At 42.1% G+C, this 25625-nt stretch overlaps 2 protein-coding genes across 2 annotated transcripts; one reads left to right on the top strand and one right to left on the bottom strand.

Moving 5' to 3' along the window:
- The first annotated feature begins 5451 nt into the window (after window positions 1-5451).
- Window positions 5452-12854, top strand: LOC310791327 (uncharacterized protein). The gene is made up of 8 exons (XM_083653017.1): window positions 5452-5578; window positions 7970-8248; window positions 8495-8785; window positions 9032-9325; window positions 9525-10475; window positions 10604-10660; window positions 10939-11017; window positions 11145-12854. Exons 1-8 carry the CDS (start codon window positions 5512-5514, stop codon window positions 11320-11322), a joined length of 2196 nt encoding a protein of 731 aa, XP_083509143.1. The 5' UTR covers window positions 5452-5511; the 3' UTR covers window positions 11323-12854.
- Window positions 12855-15687: 2833 nt separating this feature from the next.
- slc1a2a (solute carrier family 1 member 2a) lies at window positions 15688-25251 on the bottom strand (the record flags this gene model as incomplete). The annotated part of the gene is made up of 10 exons (XM_083653020.1): window positions 15688-15768; window positions 16849-17062; window positions 18105-18239; window positions 18760-18954; window positions 19512-19745; window positions 19890-20016; window positions 20806-20914; window positions 21497-21747; window positions 23808-23960; window positions 25110-25251. The coding sequence occupies 10 exons, from the start codon at window positions 25249-25251 to the stop codon at window positions 15688-15690; spliced, it is 1641 nt and encodes a 546-aa protein (XP_083509146.1).
- Window positions 25252-25625: the final 374 nt, after the last annotated feature.

Genomic DNA, 25625 nt, shown 5'->3' with positions numbered 1-25625 from the left:
CATCAAAATAAATTAATATACTATCAGTCACAGTAGCAATATTTACACATTGAGCTGTGACCCTACTATCCTCCCACCCACATAAAGGGACAATAGTGGAAACAGGGCCAACTTAGCAAAGGCTAAATTTAAGAAAGGGTATCCCCCACCACCGTCAGGCTGACAGGCCCTCATCAGGTGAAGGGACACACTAGAGGAGCCTCTGATAGTTCACAGGGTGCATTACACACAGCTATGGAATAACAATTTAAAGAAGATGAGACCCAGAGAAACTACTCTTACATAAGGAAATGTTAATATAGTAACTGGACAAAACTGGAACAACAGAGTCATAAAAAGGGGCGGATATCCATCTCCTGTGTGTTGAGTGTGCACCTGTTTTGGAACTTGCAAATCTGGTATGTGTGCTGCGTGTGCGTGTCTGTATCAGTGTGTGCATATGGAAATATGAACTCTGAAAATGATCCATAAACTGCCTTTATGTATTCATTAGACAGCATAAATTAGGCCTCATGTTCAGACCGTTGGACTCCATTGTATCTGCGACCAGCAGCTAAGTCACTGTCGGTTTGTCGGTTGGGTGGTTGGGCGGTTGGGCGGTTGGTCGGTTGGGCGGTTGGGCGGTTGGGCGGTTGGGGGGTTGGGCGGTCGGTCGGTCCACAAAAAGTTCACCACCCTTTAGCGGCCACAGTTTTCACCCTATAGGAGGCGAAATTTGGCATAAAGGTCAAGTGTGTGTACTGTATATGTGTTCCTGCCAATTGGCTAAAAGGAGGGCAAATGTCAAAATACAGGATGGCAGAGGCAGAGTATAGGGTGGGCTGCCTCTGCCATCCTACATTTTGGAAATTCACATATTATGTGGTCGCAGCTATTGCAAATTCACGCTTGTTTTTAAATTCAGCCTGTCTGTGAATTTGCTTGTATTTTTGGAGAAAATAATCTTAACACCAGTGATAACAATGAGTGCGTTTACATGCACACTCATAAACTGTTTATTAGCTGATTTCTAGAGTTACCTGATGATTCAAGTGTCATGTAAACATCATCCTTTACCCGCCGGATAAAGGCCGTTATCAGTTTATGAGAAAACTGATAAACACACCTAGGTTTCTGCTGAGTCATCAGGTTTATTCATTGCCGTCAATGTCCACTCATGCACATTGAGGTGAGTTCACACTATTTACTAAGTGCATGTAAACATGGAAATCAGATTATTGCCAGTTACCTGATTATTCTCAGTTATCCATTCATTGTTTGCATGTACATGTAAACGCACTCGCTCAAGTCAGGGAGCAGCTATTCAATGCCTTACTAGTTCATACCTGCCGGGGATGTGCGCACCACATACTGTACGTGCAGACCTCCGGTGATGATGTGTGCACAAAAACAGCTCAAATTTGGGAAAATTAAATTATCAGTCTTAAGCCCAATGTGCAGTTTCAGATTGATTGTCCAACAGACAGACAGACAGACAGACAGACAGACAGACAGACAGACAGACAGACAGACAGACAGACAGACAGACAGACAGGCAGACAGACAGACAGACAGACAGACAGACAGACAGACAGACAGACAGACAGACAGACAGACAGACAGACAGACAGACAGACAGACAGACAGAGGGGACATGGAGGCAAGTTCACAATAAAATAGGAAAGACTGAGACAAATGACATTAAACATAAAATGTTAATAAAAGTTTCAGGGGGAGGGGGTCGAAGATTCGATTATTTTTTGTTTTTGCTCCAACTGAAATGTTTTATGGTCACTCACGATTCAGTAGGTCACGGGTTGGCTTGGTTCCAGTCTTCAAACTCGTTATATAAGAATTTTTTTGAAATGTCTATGGAGAAAATGAATGGGAAATTCACTTCTGGGGCAAGAGATGTCATGTGACTGTTCAGCTCTATATTACTGTAACTTTAGTCTCTTAAGACCAGGGGAAGAGTACACAAAAAGTCTACTCAAGTAGACGTACTGTTACTTTGATGAATTTTTACTGTAAGTAAAATGACTGATTTAAAAAATCTACTGATTAAAAAAATCTACAACCCTAACCCTAACCCGTAAAAGTAAAAAGTAAAAGTAGCTCATTTAAAATGAGTAAAAGTTACCTAGTTTACTTTTTTGTGGGCGTGCGGGGGTGTGTGTATCTGTCTGTCTGTCTGTCTGTCTGTCTGTCTGTCTGTCTGTCTGTCTGTCTGTCTGTCTGTCTGTCTCTCTGTCTGTCTGTCTGTTTTTGTCTGCTTGTCTGTCTGCTTGTGTCTGTCTGTCTGTCTGTCTGTCTGTCTGTCTGTCTGTCTGTCTGTCTGTCTGTCTGTCTGTCTGTGTGTGTGTGTGTGTGTGTGTGTGTGTGTGTGTGTGTGTGTGTGTGTGTGTGTGTGTGTGTGTGTGTGTGTGTCTGTGTGTGTGTGTGTGTGTGTGTGTGTGTGTGTGTGTGTGTGTGTGTGTGTGTGTGTGTGTGTGTGTATGTGTGTGTGTGTGTGTGTGTGTGTGTGTGTGTGTGTGTGTGTCTGTCTGTCTGTCTGTCTGTCTGTCTGTCTGTCTGTCTGTCTGTCTGTCTGTCTGTCTGTCTGTCTGTCGTTCACCTTCTGTTGAATCCCAAAGCATTTGGTATGGCTGATAGCAGTTTGCCCTGCTTGTCGTCCAGAGATGTTTGACGATCACAGTGCTTCTCACACACGGCACAGCCCCCCTCCCTCCATTGCGAGCGGGGACTGTAGGCGATTCATATGCAAATTAGCATATGATGCCAACTGCCAACTTATAGAGACTTTTTGAGCAACCATTAGCTCCTTGGCAACACATGGCAGTAGCAGGGATAGATTGGACAGTTTCTCGTGCGCAGTTCATAGAAAACCTGTGTGGAAACTTTGGATTTATTTTACTCTTGAAGCAATTTATACTGTAACAAAGTACATTACTTCAAACAAAATGTACTTGAGTAAAAGTAAAAATGACTCAAAATGACTCAAAAAAGTACAAGTACACAAAAACACTACTCAATTACAGTAACTTGAGTACTTGTAATAAGTTGCTTCTCCACCTCTGTGTTGTGTTGTGTGTCTGTTCTGCGGCCTATGAGCCATCCAAACTGAACGCATGATTTGATCCCTGAGCTAATATCACCGCGTTGCATAATCACTGAGCTCACTATTGCAGAGTATCAAATGCTTGTGAACATAGGATTTGTGCGTTTGAATCGTGCTCGTTGCCACGATGATTCTCTATGGGTATATTATACTGTACATTTCCTCTGTGGGTGTGGAGTGCAAGACCAGACAGGTGCTCACCCACACGGAGTTTGCACATTAACATCATCGTTCCTTGTGAGTCATAAATGACGGAGGTTGCAGAGAGAAAAAACCTGCCCCCGTTTCCCCAGGGCAGGATATGACGCATCAGCTTCTGTCAGATCAGTGTCTCGTAGCAACCATAATACACACAATGCTTGAAAAGAGCTGATTCAAAGATGAATCGCTGATGAAATCTTGCTGGTGATGTGGCGAAATCATGATTTCTACAATATTTAAATGCACCACACACACAATTAAGATCAATGTTTTGTGCCTGTGGCTGCTGTTGTGGCGTGGGAAAATAAAGATATGAAAGTATTGATGGGCGTGTTGTTTTTGCTTTTTCTCCTGAACCACACACGTTGTTATGCTGTTGGTATAAGGTCGAATCTAACCAATCACATTGCCTGGGAAGCTAAGGCTGTGGTTATAGTGCTTGGATGGGAGACCACCTGGTGCTGCAAGTGGTGTTGGAGGACTAGTAGGAGGTGCTCTTTCCTCCGGTCTCATGAATAATAATATCCCAATTCCCAATGCACCCTCCTTCGGATGGGACGTTAAACTGACGTCCTGACTCTGTGCTCAATAACGATAGCATCAACACTCACTAGCCTAGCCCTAGTAGTAGCACAATATTCAATCAATTTTTATTATTTTCACAACTGCGAGTCAACAGATTTTACACTGCCCTGCATATTGTTTGACAGTATGAGACCATTTACACCTGGCATTAACATGTGTTTTCTGCCATCAGATTGCAATCAGATTGTGCTTGACCACTTGAAATGCCAGGGGTAAACGACCCCAAGACACATTGAAGAATCAGCCAAACCACCTCCGGAGGTGGTCAGGGAGTCAGGGACGCATTGTGTACACATTGAACACAAGTGTAAATGCAATGTGTCCTCTCAATCTGGATACAGCCAATGTATGATTGAGAGGACATCCATTTTGGGTGATCAAATTGCCATCAGATTGCAATCTGATCACCCAAAACGCATGTTAACGCCAGGTGTAAATGGCCTCTCAGAGTTGCACACACATCCACTGGTGGCGCCTTCTAATATCTCAAATCTTACTTTCCCAGGGTCTTAAAATGAAATTCAAGAACTGATGAGAGCTTTCCCCCTCTCTTTAATAATCAATAAACTATGTAGAGGGCTTGATATGTCTTGCTAAAATATGCTATTGTGTGTCTTGTGCTTTGGTCTGCTTCCCTGAGTTTGTCTTACATCATTTTATTCTATGATGGATTGTTGATCCTATTACAGTACGTTCATCCTCTAAAATTCTTTTTTGACAGGATTATGATAAATGGCTGCAAGAGATTAACGTGATTGAACTTGAATTAGGTAGGGAGTCGTTTCTCTGGTTTAAGCTTTTACTTTTATTGTCATGTTGAGAAAACTGTTAACAGGCTATAAAAAAAATAAACAAGTCAAATGTTACAAAGAGCCTTTAGACATTTTTGCACAGCAAACCAAGATCACTCACACCAACACCTCCCTAGTCTGGCAAGCGAGACTAACACCTCCCTAATACATACACTGTATCCGGGGTAACAACACTGTTTTAATGAAGACATTTCAATAGTGTTATATCACCTTATGTATTCCAAGTAAGCCTATCTACAAAGTACTGTTCCCTTTTCCATAAGTTAATATACTTGAATAACACCATTATAAAGTGTAATTATTATTATTAGTATCATTATTATTATTATTATTATTATTGTTGTTGTTATTATTATTATTATTATTATTATTATTATTATTATTATTATTATTATTATTATTATTATTATTATTATTATTATTATTACCTTTATTATTATTATTTTAATATTTCTCTTGATCATAGCTTGTTGAAATTCTTCTTCCTCCAATATGAAGTATAACAATGGGCAAATCATTGTCTTCCCCAACAACACTGCCAATAAAGATAAGGAAACAAACAAACCAACTTTTCACATGGCGTGACTCCTCATGCACCATCATTTCCTGTAATGTGCGTAGGCTGTGGGCGTGTGAGAGGTGTGTTCACACAGGTGTGCCAGCCCTCCAGCATGTCGACGCCAACCATTGTACCTGTCCTACTCTGCTGCTGTGTATAAAAAGTGAAGCAAAGCTTTCACCTGCCTCAAATCAGCAGCTGATTTCAAACAGCAAACATCAGTTCATCGCTCAAATCACTGATTTCTTGGTCTCATCATGAGGACTCTTCTTCTTGGGGTTACATTTGGACTTTTGGCCCTTGTTCACTCAATGCCTTATAATGGTAAGTCTCTCTCTCAATCTCTCTCTCTCTCTCTCTCTCTCTCTCTCTCTCTCTCTCTCTGTTCCTCACATAGGCACACTCTGTCTTTCACCTTGGATGTTCATGTGATTCTGCCTTTACGATGCAAAGTGTCAATTTTGGATTCAAATCCAGACAGAAATGTGTGACACTTTCCAATGCTGCTGGAACGTTATGTGCATTTCAATCTGTGCCATCATTCTCATCTATAATACTGATTATTGGACAACATAATATGAATAAAGCATTACCATAAAGCCTTTTATTAAGGACATATTGTAGTTTTTTGTAGTCAGTATTAGTGTCAAATAACTTGCCTCCTCCATAGACGTGTGGAATTTAAATCATTCCCATGCTGTCCTTTTGCTTACCTTGTGAGTCAGCAGTTCTCTCACCCTCACCTAAGATGCTCCTTGGGTTTCAGGCCAAACTCGCGCGGCCCTAAACTCTATCTCCAAGAATTCCAGAGTAGTATTTCGCCGTGGGTGCGCAGGTTTCCTCGGGCCCCCCCAGACTACACACAGAGGTCTTTGTCAAAATGTGCTGAGCTCCTCCAGAAGGTGCATTAATGTGTATATCCTGAATAAGGTGAAACCAAAGATCAGTCAAGGGCTGCTACACAAGTCCGGGCAAACGGTAACTTCATAGCGATCGCCAATACCCAACATGACTGGGCAGAAACGCTGAATGGAGATGCTGTGAGTCTGCAATGATTTAACGACGTAACGTTTCCCTCTAGTTTTTTTTGGGATTTTATTACACAACAGACCACATGCAAATGGCTCTGTTAAGCATTACGCGAAAAAAAATCTGTGCATAATACAAACAAAACAAACAAACAAACAAAAATACCATTTGACCATTTCACAGAAATATTGCACAAATGTCCTTTCTAGCGTCCCTCGCCTGCAGCTCGCCCGGCCGGCTGTGCTCGCCTTGCCCACTCATCTGGCAGCGTTCATTTGTACCGTGCCTCGTTGCTTTGCACCTCGACGTCTCGCCCCCCCTTCGCGGGCTCGCCCGGCCTCGCCCGGCCTCGCACACTGCGCGTGCTCGCAGACATAGATCGCAGCTCGCCCGCTGCACGGCCTCGCCCACTCAACTGGCAGCGTTCATTCGTACCCCATGCCTTGTTGGGTTTGCCCTCGAGGTCCGCCCACTTTGCGGGCTCGCCCTGGCCTCGCACACTGTACGTGCTCGCAGATATATCGCAGCTCGGCCGCTGCTCGGCCTCGCCCACTCGACTGAACTGAACTTCAGCGATTGTGCGCCGCGGAACCGCCACCAGCCACCTTATTAATATTACTCAAATTTTCGGAAACAATGGTGTTTAAACATGAAATAAGGCTTACATTTGAATGACCTAAAAAAGCGATCTCCACCAATGAATTCCTGCATCAGTTGGCTGATAAAGCGTGTTGCCTTATTTGTCTCTCACTTCCACTTTCACGAGCTAGCAACACGAACGTGGTGCCAAACCCCAACCATGGCTTCTTTCCAAGCACAACAAGGCAAATTGAACAGTCTGTTTCATTGGGTGTGTCAAAGTCTTTGTGGTGCGCTTTTAATGAAAATAAATAATTTGATGAATCTGTCTCTCGCCTTTGTTAACGCACACACTGACGATTAGTCACCCGAGTTAATCATTACACTCGCCCTGTCTCTGACCACACCTCATCAAAAGACTCCGCAGCAAGTTTAGACAAGAGTGTTGGGCGAAGCCAGTGGTGTAATGTAACTAAGTATAAATACTCAAGTACTGTACTTAAAGGAACACTCCGCCCATTTTCAACCAGCTTTGCATCATTAGAACATCAGTAGTATATCAGAAAACTGTAAACGGTTTTGAAGTCTGTCATTTAATTTGACAGTTATTGAGTGTTAAAGTGTGGACCAGTGACATCACTGGTCCACACTAACTCAAATTAATAACTCATTAACTCAAATCAACTCTCAATAACTGTCAAACTAGATGAATGATGAATAGTTTGACAGTTATTGAGAGTTGATTTGAGTTAATGAGTTATTAATTAGAGTTAGTGTGGACCAGTGATGTCACTGGTCCACACTTTAACACTCAATAACTGTCAAATTAAATGACAGACTTCAAAACCGTTTACAGTTTTCTGATATACTTAAACACGATTTCAGACGGACAAGCCCGTCTACTGATGTTCTAATGATACAAAGCTGGTTGAAAATGGGCGGAGTGTTCCTTTAAGTATTTTTGCATAGATGTGACAAATGTTAAAAAATACATCTATTTATACTGTTCTTTTAGACCAGGATCATCCCGCTAAGCTCTCACACGGCAGGATATTTGGGTGATTCTGAACGAAAATAGCAATTTAATTTACCTTCCACCTTCTCCAGGCTTGCTCCCACCAAAGTCCCTGACCTTCTCTGAGGTCAGCTCGAGAGACTTCAGGGTGTCGTGGGAAACCGATGCCACTAACGTCCAGTCCTACCTGGTTCAGTACAACCCGGCAGAGGACATCGACGGCCATTTCCGTCTCACCATGTCCGTCCCCGGGGATTCCCTCAGCACCATCCTGACCAACCTCACCCGCCTCACCCGCTACAAAGTCAACATTCACGCTCAGTATGACTCAGGAGACAGCTTGCCTCTGACCGGCTACCAGCATACCTTAGGTCAGCTGCTTCTTTCTTATACACACCAAATGTATTTATACAGTAGTCTGTGTGCATTTACATTTAGGCATTTAGAGTGACAACCCTGATAGCAGTGGTGTAATGTAACTAAGTATAAATACTCAAGTACTGTACTTAAGTATTTTTTCTGAGTATCTGTACTTTACTTGAGTATTTATATTTCTGCCAACTTTCACTTTCACTGGGTGATTCTGAACGAAAATAGCAATTTAATTTACCTTCCAGCTTCTCCAGGCTTGCTCCCACCAAAGTCCCTGACCTTCTCTGAGGTCAGCTCGAGAGACTTCAGGGTGTCGTGGGAAACCGATGCCACTAACGTCCAGTCCTACCTGGTTCAGTGCAACCCGGCAGAGGACATCGACGGCTATTTCCGTCTCACATCCATCCCCGTCCCCGGGGATTCCCTCAGCACCATCCTGACCCACCTCACCCCTCTCACCCGCTACGAAGTCAACATTTATGCTCAGTATGACTTAGGAGACAGCTTGGCTCTGACCGGCTACCAGACCACCTTAGGTCAGCTGCTTCTTTCTTATACACACCAAATGTATTTATACAGTAGTCTGTGTGCATTTACATTTAGGCATTTAGAGTGACAACCCTGATAGCAGTGGTGTAATGTAACTAAGTATAAATACTCAAGTACTGTACTTAAGTATTTTTTCTGAGTATCTGTACTTTACTTGAGTATTTATATTTCTGTCAACTTTCACTTTCACTGGGTGATTCTGAACGAAAATAGCAATTTAATTTACCTTCCAGCTTCTCCAGGCTTGCTCCCACCAAAGTCCCTGACCTTCTCTGAGGTCAGCTCGAGAGACTTCAGGGTGTCGTGGGAAACCGATGCCACTAACGTCCAGTCCTACCTGGTTCAGTACAACCCGGCAGACGACACCGACGGCCATTTCCGTCTCACATCCATCCCCGTCCCCGGGGATTCCCTCAGCACCATCCTGACCCACCTCACCCCTCTCACCCGCTACGAAGTCAACATTCACGCTCAGTATGACTCAGGAGACAGCTTGCCTCTGACCGGCTACCAGACCACCTTAGAAGGTCAGCTGCTTCTTTCTTATACACACCAAATGTATTTATACAGTAGTCTGTGTGCATTTACATTTAGGCATTTAGAGTGACAACCCTGATAAGCTGTGTGCTCATTTTTCAAATACAAAAAAAGCTCAGTGAATTTCCTTTGCCCTCGTGTCAGGGCTAGTAAACACTCTGGGTTTTTTCCCCTCCTCTTTTGTCCTAGCTGTGACCCACACTCCCGCCTCAGAGGATGATGTTCTTCGAGAGGCCATCACAGACGGCTTCATCGTGGACCCGTTTTTCCATTCGGTCACAACCGAGTCGCCCCAGAGAAACACGACAACAACAGTTCAACTATCACACACCACCCAGCGCACACCCTCTTCTGACCCCGAGGACGCCACGTCCGAAAGCCCTTCAGATGAATCGGACACGATGGAGGCCAGCGGAGCCATGGAGGGCAGCGGCGAGAACGAACTCTCTCAAAGTCTGTCACCGAGTCTTCCGCCTACTACGAACTGGACCTCCACCGTGTTGTTGCCGACGGAGAGTGAAGAAGAAGAAGAGGATGATGAAGAAGAAGAAGGAGAAGACGACGACGACCTTTTTATCGAACAAACCACAGCGAGTATAGCCCAGTCGAGCGTCACCCCCTTGAGCCCCGGCTCAGTTTCTCAGTTCACTCCAAGCCGTAGCCCCGTTTCAGAGTCTGGAGATGAAGGGATGCTAGATACCAGCTTCACTACCACCGCCAGCTCAACCTTCAGCTCCAGCTCTACGTCTGGCATATATTACCCCAGTGATACAGACAGTGAACAGGCAGCAGCAGAACCTAGCACGACACCGTCGACGTCCACCACTGGCCTTTTCACAAACAACGCCAGGAAAATGTTTATCGAAATGGAAGCTTCGGGCTCAGGAATGGCCAGTGAATCAACAGTGGCGCCCCCTGCTGCAGAGACGACGCAAACCTCGGCGCAAACATCGACGCAAGCTTCAGGCTCAGGTTCGGGCTCAGGAACGGCCAGTGAATCGACGGTGGCGCCCCCTGCTGCAGAGACGACACAAACCTCGACGCAAACGCAGACGCAAACGCAGACGCAAACATCCACTCCTGAACCAATGTTGATTGCGAACAGAGCTGTAAAAGCAGAATCTGCACCTGTCGGAAGTGGTAAGTAGTCTAGACGTATGCTAACCTTTACTAATGGCGCTATCATATTATTGGGATAAATGCTTATTGATTGTAGATGAGAGTTTTAGCTTTTACTGTAACTCACTGCTTTCTTTATTTCTCGACAGTGCAACAAAATGCTATTGACCCTACTTCGTCCAAGGCAACAGGAAACTCGACACCAAGTGAGTCCCGTGTGTGTGTGTGTGCGTGTGCGTGTGCGTGTGTGTGTGTGTGTGTGCGTGTGCGTGTGCGTGTGTGTGTGTGTGTGTGTGTGTGTTTAGTAATCCAACAAGGAATTCCTGCAGAAGAAGAATAGTTCCCCAGAGAATGACACACTGAGACTTTTAACCCAGATAGTGATAATCCTTACTTCCTCCATTACCTATTTACCTACTTACTTACTTTACTTATTTACTTAATTGACTTACTTACTAATACTTCATCTCTCCCATATCACCAGGCTGGATGATCATTACTGGATTTGTTATCGGTGTGGCAGCAATGGTATTAGTCTGCGTCGCCATCGCTACCAGAGACAGGTGAGATTTCAACAGCAGGAGAGAAAAACAAGATGCTTGTATTAATTTTAACCTCAGTTCAGAGGAACAATATTTTCCACCATCAAACTCTGCTTGAATAATAGAACGACATTCTTGCTGCTTATAGGTGGAATCATACACCGAGCCAAGCATCTGAGAAGAAGGAGGAGACCGAGGCAAACCAGCAGAAGGAGGTGGAGATGGAGACGTTCCTGCAGAAGGAGAAGCCGCAGGAAAACGGACAGGCAGCAGATTACACGGTCATCCCCCTGGACGAGCTCCCAGAGAAAGAGCCACTGCCTTGAGACGCCTCGGCGGACAGACGCCGAGGCTTGAGACTCATCACAGAACCACGAGATTGTATTTTGAGCAGATGAATCTGAGCGGAGGAACAAGGCGGCCGTGGCGGGTCAAAGGACAGATTTCTGTGGACCTTCGAGGCTCTGGGCCCATGCAACGTACAATACCTTTTTCTAAAACTCTTGACACACCTGTACTTTGAGGAGTGACTTTGCTGAGATATTTATTGTCATATTACATGTAAACGATGGTGTTCACTGTACAATACAAAGAATGTCACGTGAGAGGTACAAATACATGTGCCATTCATCTCAAATATCAACCCAGCCGCTAAAAAGTGTTTGACATATCTGCAAACCACATCAATATCAACGTTTCTGAACCAGAAATATTTCGAATATCAACATTTTACTTCTTCAACGAGTAGCACTTGCGTTTCCAACGAAATTTGAAAAGGACGGTTAATTCGAAAACGGCAGTTAATTTGAAAACGTTAATAATAATAACTGGGCTTTATAGTGTTTAGGATGTTTGGAGGGCGGGAGTTCCAGAGGGTCGGGGCAGCGCGATAGCAAAGGCTCCATCCCTCAGGGTGTGCATGGTGCTTGGTCCTGGTGATGGGGGTCAGAAGGTTGGCATCAGCTGATCTGAGGTGGTGGGTGGTGGTGATGGAGATGCTCTGTCAGGTATGAGTGGGTGAGATTATTGAGAGCTTTGTATGTGATGAGGAGGATCTTGAAGTGAATTTGGTGCTGGATTTTGAGCCAGTGAAGGTGTTGAAGGATATGTGTGTGTGGTGTGTTCTCTGAACGCAAGTTAATTTGAAAACAATTAAAACAGCTTCGGTTACGGTTAACCGACTAAAACAAGCTAGTTAAGGTTAGGGTTAGGGTTTTGGTTAGGGTTAAACGAACCCGCGGTGTCAGGAGGCAAAGGCTTGCCACCCCGGTCACGACCACTAGAGGTCTAAGCGTTGATATACAGTACATGTATCTCCATAATATGATACCGGTATGCAAAGTATTTTTGGTTCACAAACGTTGAGATTCAACGTATCCCTGGTTTGCAGAAACATAAAATGCCTACGTTTTATTCTGGCGACTGGACTGCAAATACATTCGAAGTATTTTCTCTTTAATCATTTGTAACTTAAACGCCTGTCGGTGGACACAAGTTTTGTGTCAGGTGAAAATATGTGTTTTTGAGTCTGTTTTTTTCATAATAATTAATACAGACACTTTGATTGTAATTTATACAAGCTGCACTGTAGTTCTCCCCCATACACGATGTATGTGCTTTACTTTAGTGACTATAGCATTCATTCAGTCCACTACTGTCGCTTGTTTTGCACACAGTTTCTTGATCACCTTCACAGTACAACTATTTCACTGGTTTGCCATGCGGTTTTCGCAATATCAATAGGCTAGTATGCTATATTATCATTGTTACTGTGTAGCATCTGAAATCTGGCCCAGCATTTTTGAGAAATAAACACAAAGGCAGCTCATCAATAAACATTTATTTCCATTTTGCATTCATATTTACACACAAGTATTAAAACGTTTGCACACGTTCAGTCCATTTGTCTGACAAAATAGTGTTGTGCTTTCTCATCGTTGATTTAGTATGACCCCGTTCAATTCGGCTCGCCCAGCTTCACCCAGTCAACATCATCGGGGTGTGTCAGAATACAGTACATTCTTGGACCAACATGTGTATCGAATCAAAAGGAGAGATAGAAAATAGAAGTTTTCTAAATGTACATTTTTTTACATATTATAGAAAAATCTAATCCCTTCACAGGCCATTTGACTAAGAACACACTCTTATTTACAGCAAGGGCCTCGGGAGAAAAACAGACAAAGAAGACAAACTGACATGGTTGTAATAATGAATAGATAATTGTTCTGGAACGATGACTCTCCATTTTGGAGAGAGACAGCTCCTGAGCCAATTACTGGCTGCCTTGATTACTGTTACGTGAAGCTACAAATAGACGTGCTGTTAGCTGCCAACACCAATATTCTTATTCCCATGAGACGGTCTTAATTTAACTCCAACAGAACGTGCTCGTTTAGATTTTACAGTCGTGCAACAACCCCTAAAACAACCAAGGTCATGAACAATATTCACTCATTTTCAAGCAGTTGAACAAGTGAAAAACATTGTTTTGTTTTTCATATCCGTCTTCTCTGTCATTTGGAACTCCCTGTTTAGTAGTAAAGTTATAGTAGCCTATAAACCACAGCTCTCATAAACAGACAAGACTATTATAAATAAACTGCCCATAGGAGGACGGTCAACACCGCTCTATTCTAAGTTTTATTATATGGTGATTTTTTCTCTCTCAAACTTATAGCAAAAATAAATAAATAGATATTTCTGACAGAAATGTCAGATTCTATACACTTGAATTATACATTTGAGCTAGATAGAATACACAAGTGCAAGGAGGCACTTTAAACATGATATATAAGCTGGTGCAAAAAAGAAAAAAGAAATAAGTGGGCCCACTGGGGGGAGATAGTCCAGTTTTGAGCTACGTTATACAGTCAAACTCAACATCCAATGAATGACCTTGTTGTTACGGCATCAGATGATCTCAATCCAGAAGGAGTTTATAGTGTGCACATGCTAAACAGGCAGCCAATAGCTGGTTAGCATTACACTTAATAACACAAGCTTTTTTATTATTATATTATTTATGTGCCATTTCAAAAATGCATCTAAAACCACTGCAAGAGCCAAGGAGAGTGTTGTGGTGAGCAAGGCCCAGCCTGTGCTCACTGAAACTCTAAAGCTGGCACGGAGAGATTGACAGACCTTCACTGCTTCTAATCCAATAGGCCTGTGAATCTGAACGCTCTAATGAAAAGGATAGAGTTACTTTGTTAAATCATCACACTGAGTGCAGTGTGCAGTTGACATCTTCAAGGCAAGGTTGTCATTTAGCAAATAAATAAAACAGTTTGAAACAAAACAGAGCACTGCCTGCTTGAGAGTCTGAGAGACAACCGCTAACTTACATCTTTCTCTCTTTATCTACTCCCCCCTCTCTCTCTCTCTCTCTCTCTCCCTATCTCTCTCACTCTCCTGCACGCACGCACATGAGCACAGACACACACAACATGTGTACACACGCTCCAGTACACAAGCATACTTTTGTGACTACGAACGCAGTGCTTCACACATAAAGATATAAAAACAGAATACATTGATTGGGTGCTTTGGTGCCTGCCTGCACGCACATCCTGGAAGAAACGCCTACAACTAATCTGTTGTCTGTTTGCCCCTGGCTCTCTGCAACATTTGCTGCACTGTTTGCGTCGTCGGCCGCCTTTTATAAATACATTGTCACGTTTGGAGGCCACGTCCACCCCTCTTAAGGTCTAAGTCCTGAGCTAAGCTCCGCTGCTTAGGCTTGACCATGTGTGTGACATCAGGGGGGTAATCTCTTAAGTCAAACAGTCAAGGGATCATGCAGTCGCCGACCTGCACTTTCGGCATACTGCCACAGGGAGCGCTGTTTGTTTTCTGTTTTTATAAACCAAGTTTCCTTTAATGCTGAACAGGTTGAGTGTTTGTGAAGATTTTATGTGAAGGCAGAATGTTTCAGAAATCATTGAAATACATGAAGCATATGGATAGTGACAACCGTTCAATAATAAATTAATATAAAAAAAATCTGTGCTTAAATGGAACAATTAGTAAAATTCTGCTTATATATATATATATACAGTATATACAGTATATATATATATATATATATATATATATATATATATATATATATATATATATATATATATATATATATATATATATATATATATATATATACACATTATATATATATATATATATTCAGGGTTGATTTGCTCCAATTGTTGACCCATCTATAATTTATGCTATTTAACTGGCAAGACCAGAATTCAAAGAACACACATTATCAATTCTGCCTTTGCATAAGCTGCAAAGAAATGCATTCATTATAAAACAAAGATTAGATGTTGCAAAAGACATATGTTTTTCCCCTTTACATAACAGAAAACTTGCAGTAGCACCAAGTAAGGCCCTGAGTGTTGTGAACGCAATGTTTTCATTCATACAAAGTGCTTCAAATGCACCACAGTTTGTATCGAATCAGGGCAAGTGCAAGATCTACAAGTTATGCTGAGGCATCCATTTTGCTTGTTACCCTGCTGGGTAACTGGGAAGGGAAAAGAGTGTCCGTGTCCGACCATAGTTTGTTTTTGCAGAGCTAACAGCCAGCTCTGCTAACTTTGATTTTCGTTTTTGTTTAGTTTTGTCGGCAGAAAGAGAAAAGTTGCTGGAACTCAGGGTAAGGTGCAGCAGCATCTGGGTTTGCTTTACTCGCGTTTCCATGGTTCCTCCTCAACAAGAGAGAACTCTGCAGTCCTGCCAAGGCTGCCATTTTGGCCCATGGCGACCTGCAAGCAATTATCAAGAACATCTAACTATGGGGCCAAGGCACCATCATATGCAAGCCATTAACGGTTGGGGGCAGAGAAACCAATGCTTCACTACATTCAGGCCATTGAGCTCGGGGCTGAATTTACTGTGTGAATCCCCATTGGTGGTTTCCAAATAAAAAAAAGCATTTAAAATATCTGAATATGATACATTGATACAGTGATGCTAGTAACATATTACAGGAATGTTTATGATTTGTCTGCGCTGGCCATGTATTTTATGGATTCTCTGCCCAACCGAATTATAATATTCATCAGTTCATCAAATAATCAGAATGCAACTTTAAAAGTTGCATCATACAGCAGGCAATGGAATATTTAAAATATTTAAAATCAAATGAAATGCTTGAAAATTACAGCAATCACTGTATTGCTGCACTCTGTTAAGAGAGCTGGCTACAATATGGGTAGCAAGTATTGATTTGAGATAGGCATTTCATTAATGTGTGTCATTTTGGATAAAACATTGTGAAATAGCAGTTTATGTGTACCACTGGCAACAAAACTTTTTTTTTTTAAGTTAACAGAAATTTGAGAACTGTAATTTGGTCAGGGCTGCCACAAATACATGTCCAATTAAGAAGACGAACAAAACACACAAGTCCTTAGGAAATCAATTAAGACAAAGCAAAGCAAAATACAAATCAAATATGATCTGATGCAAGACAAAGCTCAGGAAAGGTTGATGCTTAAATACAAACACCTTAGGCAGTTCATAAGGATTTTTTAAGGATGTTTCCAAAAGAAAAGGTATATAAGAACAAAAATGAAAAATAAATAAATAATAATAATTTGAATGGTTTTCATTACTGGTATCACAGAAACTGCTTTTTCATATGATTAAATAACAGGTGAATCCTTTTCACCTTTTAACATGTTTTCAATTAAAATATATCTTCTACTCATGGATACACACGTATGACAGTCTACGAAACCACATAAAAAGAAAGACAAGAATAAAATATCGACAAGCACAGACAAATAGCTGGGGAGGATTCGCTACAAACACGACTCTATATCCGTTAACATGAAATGTACCTTGCAGTCGTCTATCGAGATGGAATTGTGGTGACTTGAATATACGTTCTGGTTGCTGTTATTTTCATAGTAGGACTGTGTCTTTGACATCTCAAATTCATCGCCCCGGATCTGCTGGGCGTCGAAGCTGTCGAGCTCGTCTTTGGAAAGGTGGTAGACGATACCCGCTCCGTACGAGTCTCCAACCACGTTGACCGAGGTCCGGAACCGATCCCTGCATGTCCGAGGGGATTATGAGGAGAAAGATGGAGAACGAATACTCTTCAAAAATAACGTGGACCAACACAGGAGAAAGGAGAGCAATCAGTGTCCTTTTCAACAAATTGACTTCTTGTTCGCTCTGCAATAAGATGTGGGTAAGCTCAGTGCATTTTTAAAAATACCAGAATGGCAATGAGACACATCATTCCCTTAAAGCTGGAGTATGTATTCTTTGTAGTGCAGGACCTTTGTCGCCCCCTTCTGGCACTTGTGGCAATGACGGAACGTGCGCTGCATTCATGCGGTGTCGGGAAAATGAGATCCCGACCAGTTCCTTTGGTCTTCGTTGTCACGCAAAAACTGGAAACGGCTATCAACGTGTCGTTTAAACGCTCTGAGAAAAATTAAATACAGCACATCTTTGTAGCGTCCATGTTGTTAAACGATTTAAAAGCTCATGGACACACCGAGACAGAACGACTTTCCAACTCGGGAAACCGGACAATCCGAGCAGCACATGAGTGCAGCATTTGTCATAGGCTATTCCGCGGTCTCTGGTGCGCGTGCTCTACACCAGCTTGAAAACTCCAGTCTATTGTGGAATACAGAGCATTATCTGGCAGGGAATTTGGAAATGGCTTGAATGTAACCGACGCTCATTTATGTAAAAGTTACGGACTCCAGTTTTAAGAATTGTAAAAGTCTGATCAGCGGCTAATCAGTGTAACTTTGAAGATGCCAAAATGAAGCGATGACTTGCATCATCCCCCAAAGATTTTTCCAAATCTGATTGGTGGTGTCCAAGATATTGTGTGTGAAGGACAGACAGACATAAAGTCATGACTGACAGTTTTGAAAGCTGGCCGCTCAATTCTGTATTTACTCGTGAAACACATCACTTGCTGTGAGCCAGAGGAGTTTTTCCTCGAAGAAATTCTACCAGACAGCAAGTGTGTGACGGACGGTGTCTGTCATACCCTCCGCATATAAAGTTTTAGGTAGAGTGTACACCTGTTTTGATCACAGGTGTTTGTGTGGACGGTTAGCCTACTCACAGCAGCCAGTCGACAGCCACCAGCAGACTGATATCCTGGGTGGGAAGACCCACGGCCGTCAGGATCAGAAGCATGGTGACCAGTCCGGCACTGGGGATACTGGCCGCTCCAACACTGGCCAGGGTGGCTGTCATACTGAAAATCAGATGAGGAAGTTCAAACATCAGCTGGAGGCAGTGAGCTTCCAAAAATATTCCCCCATTCTGCATCGCAACAATATGCTATGAAAAAAAGAAGCATTTCGCATGACTGAAACCAATCAAATCAAACTGAGTATATGATTATAATATGAAAATATGCATTGATTGTTAAATTCTATGGATTGAGCAATTATCAAAATTGTATTGTTGATATCTAGAAGCATTAAAAAGCACCAAATATTAAAATGTATATGGAAGCATCTTAAGCATACATGTACTATAAATATTGAAGTGAATCTTTTTATTTCACTCATCTCGATTGTCCAAACAAGCTCCATGAGCTTCAGATTCAGATTTTTACTGTTTACCAATATTAACAGAAGATAAGTAGAAATATAACAGGCTACTCAAACCTCATTTAAGCTCAGGCTTACCCCTTGTATAGGATGTTTGGTAGATTAATTGCCCAAAATGTAGCTTTCAATGTATCATCACAGCCTTTTCTAGAGTCTCACCTTACAGTGACGATCTGGTGCCAGTCCAGCTGGATGTCGTTCATCTGCGCTATGAAGATGGCGGCCACGGCCTCGTAGAGCGCCGTGCCGTCCATGTTGATGGTGGCGCCCACTGGGAGAACGAACCGGGTCACTCTCTTGTCGATGTGCAAGTTCTCCTCCAAGCATCGGAATGTGACGGGCAAGGTACCGGCACTGAGATGGAAAATGAGAACAGATGTTTTATTCGTTTAAACTGGACTATAGTTGATTCAACAGTGAATCTTGCAGATCCTTAAGAGCTCCCTTATAAAGACTGTATTTATACTAGTTTTGTAATCCGAACTCTGATTCATTTATGCATTGTCAATTGATCGTTGCATGTCTTTTATGAGTAGAATTTCACTAAAGGAAGAAAATACAAACTTATTGTTTTGAATTCACTTCAAGGTTGAAAACAGTGTTGCTTCTGACTCGGTTGGTTGGTTTGTTTTGTCTTGTCTGATAATTAAAAAGTGTTTCTCATAGCAGACGTTTGGAAAAACTGAGCCCACCTTGAGAGGCGAAAGAGTGCTTTGAAAATCATTAAAAAAAAATACAGTAAGGAAAATTTGAAACAAAATAAAGACAAATACCTAAAACGAACATGGAGGAAAGCGACAAACCATTGCTTGTACGACTAAATCTAGTTGGTTTTTTTGGTCTCTCCAGCATTTGAGTATAATAATCATAGGAAAAGATGGACAAAGCAGTGAATATGGGAGAACATCTACCTGGATGCTGTTCCAAGTGCTGTGACCCAAGCCTGGAAGATGCCCATGAAGAAGGTGAAGGGGTTCTTCCTGACTATGACAAAATATATTAAAGGAAGAAAGATGCCTCCGTGGATGATGAGGCCCACGATCACCGTCACCATGTACATCCCCAGCTGTCTGGCAACCACCTCCAAGTCATCGATGGAGATGATCTTTCCACAGATGAGGCAGGCAATACCAACAGGGGAGTACCTGCAGATAGATTTACATTTTAGATGCATCACTAGGTTAGTATATGCATATAATTTTCAGAGAGAATGAACATGAAAAAATTGAAATTATTTGGCAAATTTACTGAATGTGGAGCAATGTGTTTTTGGGTGGACTGACACTTACCACATAATTGCGCCAACAATGCGCATGACAATGTCATTGAGAATATTGAAAAACTCCAACATCAGCTTGGCCTTCTCTCCCATTTTCCCCATGATGATTCCAAAAGCAACGAAAAATCCAATCAAACCTGTAAGTAAGCAAAAAAGAAAAGAAAAAAGCATCTAGTTCAAAATAAGCAACCAGGAAGTAAAAAGTTTCATCGGTGTGTTACAGTCTAATTTGCCCCCCTCTCTCTCTGAATGCTAGTACAACAAAGATTTACAGGCAAACAGCTGAGCCTGTTGGAGTAATCTGTCGTGTGCAGGTTCACCGGAATTCTTTTGCTAGGGAAAAGTTTTGACTCAAGTTGATTTCATGTCAGTTATTGTTTTCGCAAATACTGGAACAGGGAGTAAAGCGAGGGCCAATTCGGAATGTTTATGTTGTCGAGTTGAAACGGTCTATTCACCTTATCCAGCCCCGCCCACTTGACCCATTGTACCGCGACTTCCTGTTCAAAACGCCGGCTGTTTTACCTGCTCAAACTAGTCTGAGTCACCTGGTCAAACTTAGTTTCACTCACATTATGAGTCAGACCAGGTTTATGAGTCACAGGAAGTGTAAATACAATCGGAAGTTCCGATTGTATTTACACTTCCTGTTAGTCTCTCAAGCCAGACGATCTCTTCTGAATAAGGTGAATATGGAAGTACAAAATAAATGCCATATGTAATGTAGAATACATTCTTCTGCAGGTGCAGAGTAATACAAGGACAGCCAACTGATAGACTGAAAATATTTTCACTATAAGGCAGAAACCACTTAGCAGGTAACGGTGCAGAACGAGTAATTGTTTTTTTCTATGACAATGAAAGCTTTTCAATGACTGCAATTTATTTCCAACTGTACAGTATAAATTCTCAAATTTTTCACCGACCGAGGACATTCATTCCGCCTTTGAACTGAAGCGACCTCTTGATGGTGAACTGTGGAGGCCCTCTGGTCCTGTTAGTGGGCACCGGTATTTTGGTGACTACTGTCTGGACCTGGAGGAGAGGCGAGAGAAAAACAGTAGCCTGGTAAACCATCTGCTCATGTGTGAACTCACAGCTGTGTTTTGTTCTGCGAGAACCTCAAGGCAGACGAGCCAATCAGGGACCTAGCCTCGTAGTTGACATCATAACCGGCCAATCATGAACGCCGCTGGCAAAACAGTAATGGCTGCCTCCGTGGCTCTCCGGCTCGAGCAGTAACGTCGACACTCGTCGAGTTAAACAGCCATAAGTGCAGTTATTGCAGAAATAGACTAAGAAACAACAACAACAAAAAAGAACAGGCGTATGCAACAGGGGAGTTTCTCGCCGGGAAAGTCGTTTTCGCCGTTCTTCTGAGTGGATTTGGATTTGACCGGATCCGATGCTGATTGGCTGAACTGGACTGGCTACTTCCACCCACTGAAATGACTGTGCACAGCTTGAGTCCAGACAGATTCACAGAGCCAAACAGAATGTGGGTTCAGGGATCCGGATGGTTTTAACCAGGCTAGAAAAACAGAGCTAGTAATCAGACAAATCAGAATGCACAATGACATGGTTGGTTGGAAACGTTTTGTACGAGGGTGGTCATACCTGTTGGAAGCAGGACTGCACCAGGTTATCTGGGAAGAGATTTCGGATGAGGTCAAAGAAAGCGTCCACACTGGACACATCCTCGTTCTTCTTCCCCTGCCCCAGATTCGCCCTCAGCTTGGGGTTCCCTGGATGGATGAGCAGCACCAGCACCACCCCCAGGACGGCAGCGATCACCGTGGTGGACATGTAGTACACCATGGCCCTGGTGCCCAGACGACCGCTGGATTTGGCATCCAAACCAGCGAGTCCTGTTGGCATGGAAAGTCTTTTATTGAAGTCAAGCGGGTGTCAAAAGAGGTACAATAGTCCACATAGCCTACTGTAGAATACTAGAATTCAACATGCACTCTATTTGCACATCTATAGTAACATGCATGGACAATGCTATCTGACCAGTTTGCAGCATTTGACATATCACTGGAAAGACTTCAGTAAGCAGGTTTACATTAGGTTTACATTATTTTGAATAATAATAATAATAAAAATAAAAATAAAAATAATTATTATTATGCTTATTGTTATTATTATTACCGGTATTGTTGTTATTATTATTAGTAGTTCAATCATGAGAGACCGGTCGGTAAGGTTTTAACAAGGGACTTTATTTAGCAAGTGGCGTGCATGGCAAGTACTTGGGTACAGGGCGGCATCTATTTGGGCTAGAGAGTCGGGTGAAATGATGGCTTCAGAGGATGGTTTCAGGGGGAATGAACAGCCGCGATGCCGGCTGCTGCTGTGATCCGCCAGAGTGGGGGGTGACGTAGAACCCTTGCTATATATACTAGGGAGGACTGACGTCATGCCTGAAGTCATGAACTGAGGACAACTGATGTCATGCCTGACGTCACGATAGGGCTTGACTGACGTCACGGGCTGATCAGGTAATACAGATATGACGACCTCTCTCTCAGCTTGAAATTTGGTATGGAAACCTCACTAGTATTTTTTTTTTAATGTAGATGTTTTTTTTTTTTTGTCTTTTTCTTTCACTTGAACCAATAAAAGAAAATGATAAAAAAAAGAACATATGATAAAAAAAGAACATATTTGCATAGTTGAAAACAAAATCATTAAAACGTAATTATGGAAACCCTTGTTACATCATGCTCAAAACCAAACTGCATAATAAAATATGGAAGAAATGGAATAGAGGGCACACAAAGGCAGAGGTAATTATTTCTCATGATCATTCTTTGACACTAACATTAACCGCAGGTGAAAACCAGCTCTTGACACATCTCCGCTAATCATGTGAATGTGTAACTGCGTTGTTAGCCGAACAGACAAAAGAACACAATTATCGAAACAAAGGATTTGGAGTAGAGAGATGTTGCAAGTCATTTCTGTTTCGTTTTGGAGAAACATAATAGCTGAATGACAAGCTAGTTGGGCATCGAGAACAGATTTTTACTGAGAGAGAGGACAACATACACTGTATACCTGACAGAAGATTTGAAAATATAATATATGTGCAGGAACCAGTGCAGGAACAGGGAGACACGTTGGCCTCGTCTCACATTAAGCATGAAATCAAACAAGTGTTCTTGCCTGAGGAAAACATACGCCCACCTCTCTCTTCCTCCTGTGTATCTCCAGCACAAACCACCCCCACACAGCACAGAATAACAGCTTATTTGCATGACAGGTGTCAGTAAATGAAAACACAGTGCTGGCATCAGCTCCGTCTCTGGTATGTGTGGTGATCAGTGTTCGGCAAGTTACTTTCAAAATGTAATATACTACATATTACTAGTTACTTTCATTTGAAAGTAATACGTTACTTTACAATATTACTGTCTGTGTAGAGTATTATTACACTACTTTTGCATTACTTTCACCAAAACAACAACAGCGGCAGCAGAATGACATCGCTGCCCCGGAACCATCCCCAAAAATCATTTCAACCGTAGTCAGTGTAAACAATCCAAAATTCGAAATGCTATTCTTTTCCTTTGTTATTGTCATCTATAGTGGTTATTTGCATAAAAACACACATTAGGAAATGATTGTATCTTTTTTAAATATGTGCTTTGATTTAATTTTTTTTTAACTCAATTTGTAACTTGAGTTACAAAGTAACTGGTATAATATTACTGAAATTATTATTATTATTACTGAAAGTAATAAGTTATATTACTGAGTTACTGCTAAAAGTAATACATTACATGTAATATGTTACTTTTGTAATGAGTTACCCCCAACACTGGTGGTGATAGTTTGTGACCTTCTTAGCAGAGCAAATTCTTCATAGGGAGCCTATAGAGAAGACGATGGCCCAGTGCAGAATGCCCTTTGACACCTCACCCACCTGTGACCAGACTGGAGACGATGAGAGGCAGGATCAGCATCTTCAGCAGCCTCATCAGGATCTCTCCGGGGAAGGCAATAATCATAATGGCGTCAGCAGGGATAGGGGAGAAGTGCCGCAGCAGCATCCCCGTGATGGAACCCAGGAACACACCTGACCCCGCCAGGGAAAAGAGAGCACACCTGTTAATACAGGTATCAATCACAAAGCCAGCAGACTCCACACAGCATGATCGAGATACCATCAAGCATGGACACTTTGATTACTTTGACAGTGTCGTAAAATAAACATATAAGTCACTGCCTGTGTGATGAAATAAAACTCACCAAACTCACTCATTACAGTTACAATCAAAAATAAAATCACAACCTCACAACCTATCATTGAAGGATCACAGAGCCAAGCTGTTAGGGATGCATTCAATCTTTGAACAAATGGAAGTGAATTATTAAAAGTCTGGAGTTACTTTTGTGTTTGATCGTGCAATCAAACAGAATAGGTTTTGAAAGCAAAACGTTCCACGCTGCAATCAAAAATAGATTTGAGAGCCAAACTAAGTAAATTAAATTTGTGATAAAAAAATTTATTCATGCAAATCAAAAACTTTTGTTTGCGAATCCAAACGTTTTGATTGTGAATCTAAACGTTTGGATTTGCAAACAAGTTGTTGATATGCAATAATACATGTTTAATCACACATTTATTTTACTTGCTAAAACTTTTTTTTATTGCAGTGTTTCAAACCTATTCTGTTTGATTGCATGATAAAGACACAAAAGTAACTCTATATAAAAATCAAACACGTCTAACATGCACTTACAACAGAATCTGCTCTCACCCACAAAGAACGTTAATTGGTACAATAATAAATGTGACACGTTTTCACTTAATACTGCACCTGATTAAAGTAATTACACAGATTTAGTGTAAGTCAAGCTGTCAACACTCTTTCAAAAGAACCTCGATCCAAACAGTTTCCAAAACATTTATCTCCACACACGCCAACTACAGCTTACAACGAACATGTTGAAGACGGTGCCAAAACCAATGAAGGGGCGTTCCAATTCTAGCTGTGTTGTCCACTGATTAATTCCAATGCAAACAAAATAATACTGCATATCGTCATAGAAACTGCAGTTACTGCAGGATTCAAACGGCATATCCTCAGAAGCAGTGTAGCTACAGAGACTGTGAGGCTCTGATGCATAATGACATCTTTCTTTGAATGCTGTGAAACTGTGAATCAACAATTTACAATATTTTAAATTACATCAAGTAGCAGGCCTTGTAGTTGTAACTTACCAATTACGGTGAGAGTCAGTACCATGTTGCCCATTAACTTCCCACAGAACCCCCAACATGCGCCCTGTGGGGCATCCTCAGCCGGGTCAGGTTTGGGCTCAAAATGGGTTTCATGCATCCGGACCTCCACTTGCTTCTGCATTTTGGTGCCACTGAAAGAAGGAAGTAAGACAAGGGAGATCCATTACTGACACAGTGATGTATTAGTCATCCTGGATGGCCTGCCATAATTAACAGACAAACATGCGGAAGTGATTAACAACAAATCCACAAAGCAACTGTTGACATTCTGCATTGTCTATTCAAAAATCGCTTTTTCTGATTTACTTCCAATACTTGAACCACGCCTCTGCCACTGCTGCTTTTGTTGGGAATGGAAGTATTAATATAATTTGGGTGATCAATTTCTGTTTTGAATCAGAAACTTGAGCGACTAAACCTGCACGGTGGCTCCTGCATGACATCACTGACATGTTGGGGGAAAGCTAAGCAGGGCTGAGTCTGGTTAGTCTTTGG

This window comes from Poromitra crassiceps, assembly GCF_964638095.1.
Source record: "Poromitra crassiceps genome assembly, chromosome: 16".
Lineage (NCBI taxonomy): Eukaryota > Metazoa > Chordata > Actinopteri > Beryciformes > Melamphaidae > Poromitra > Poromitra crassiceps.
The sequence above is the reverse complement of the archived record's forward strand: the minus strand, read 5'-3'. Positions and strand labels throughout refer to the sequence as shown.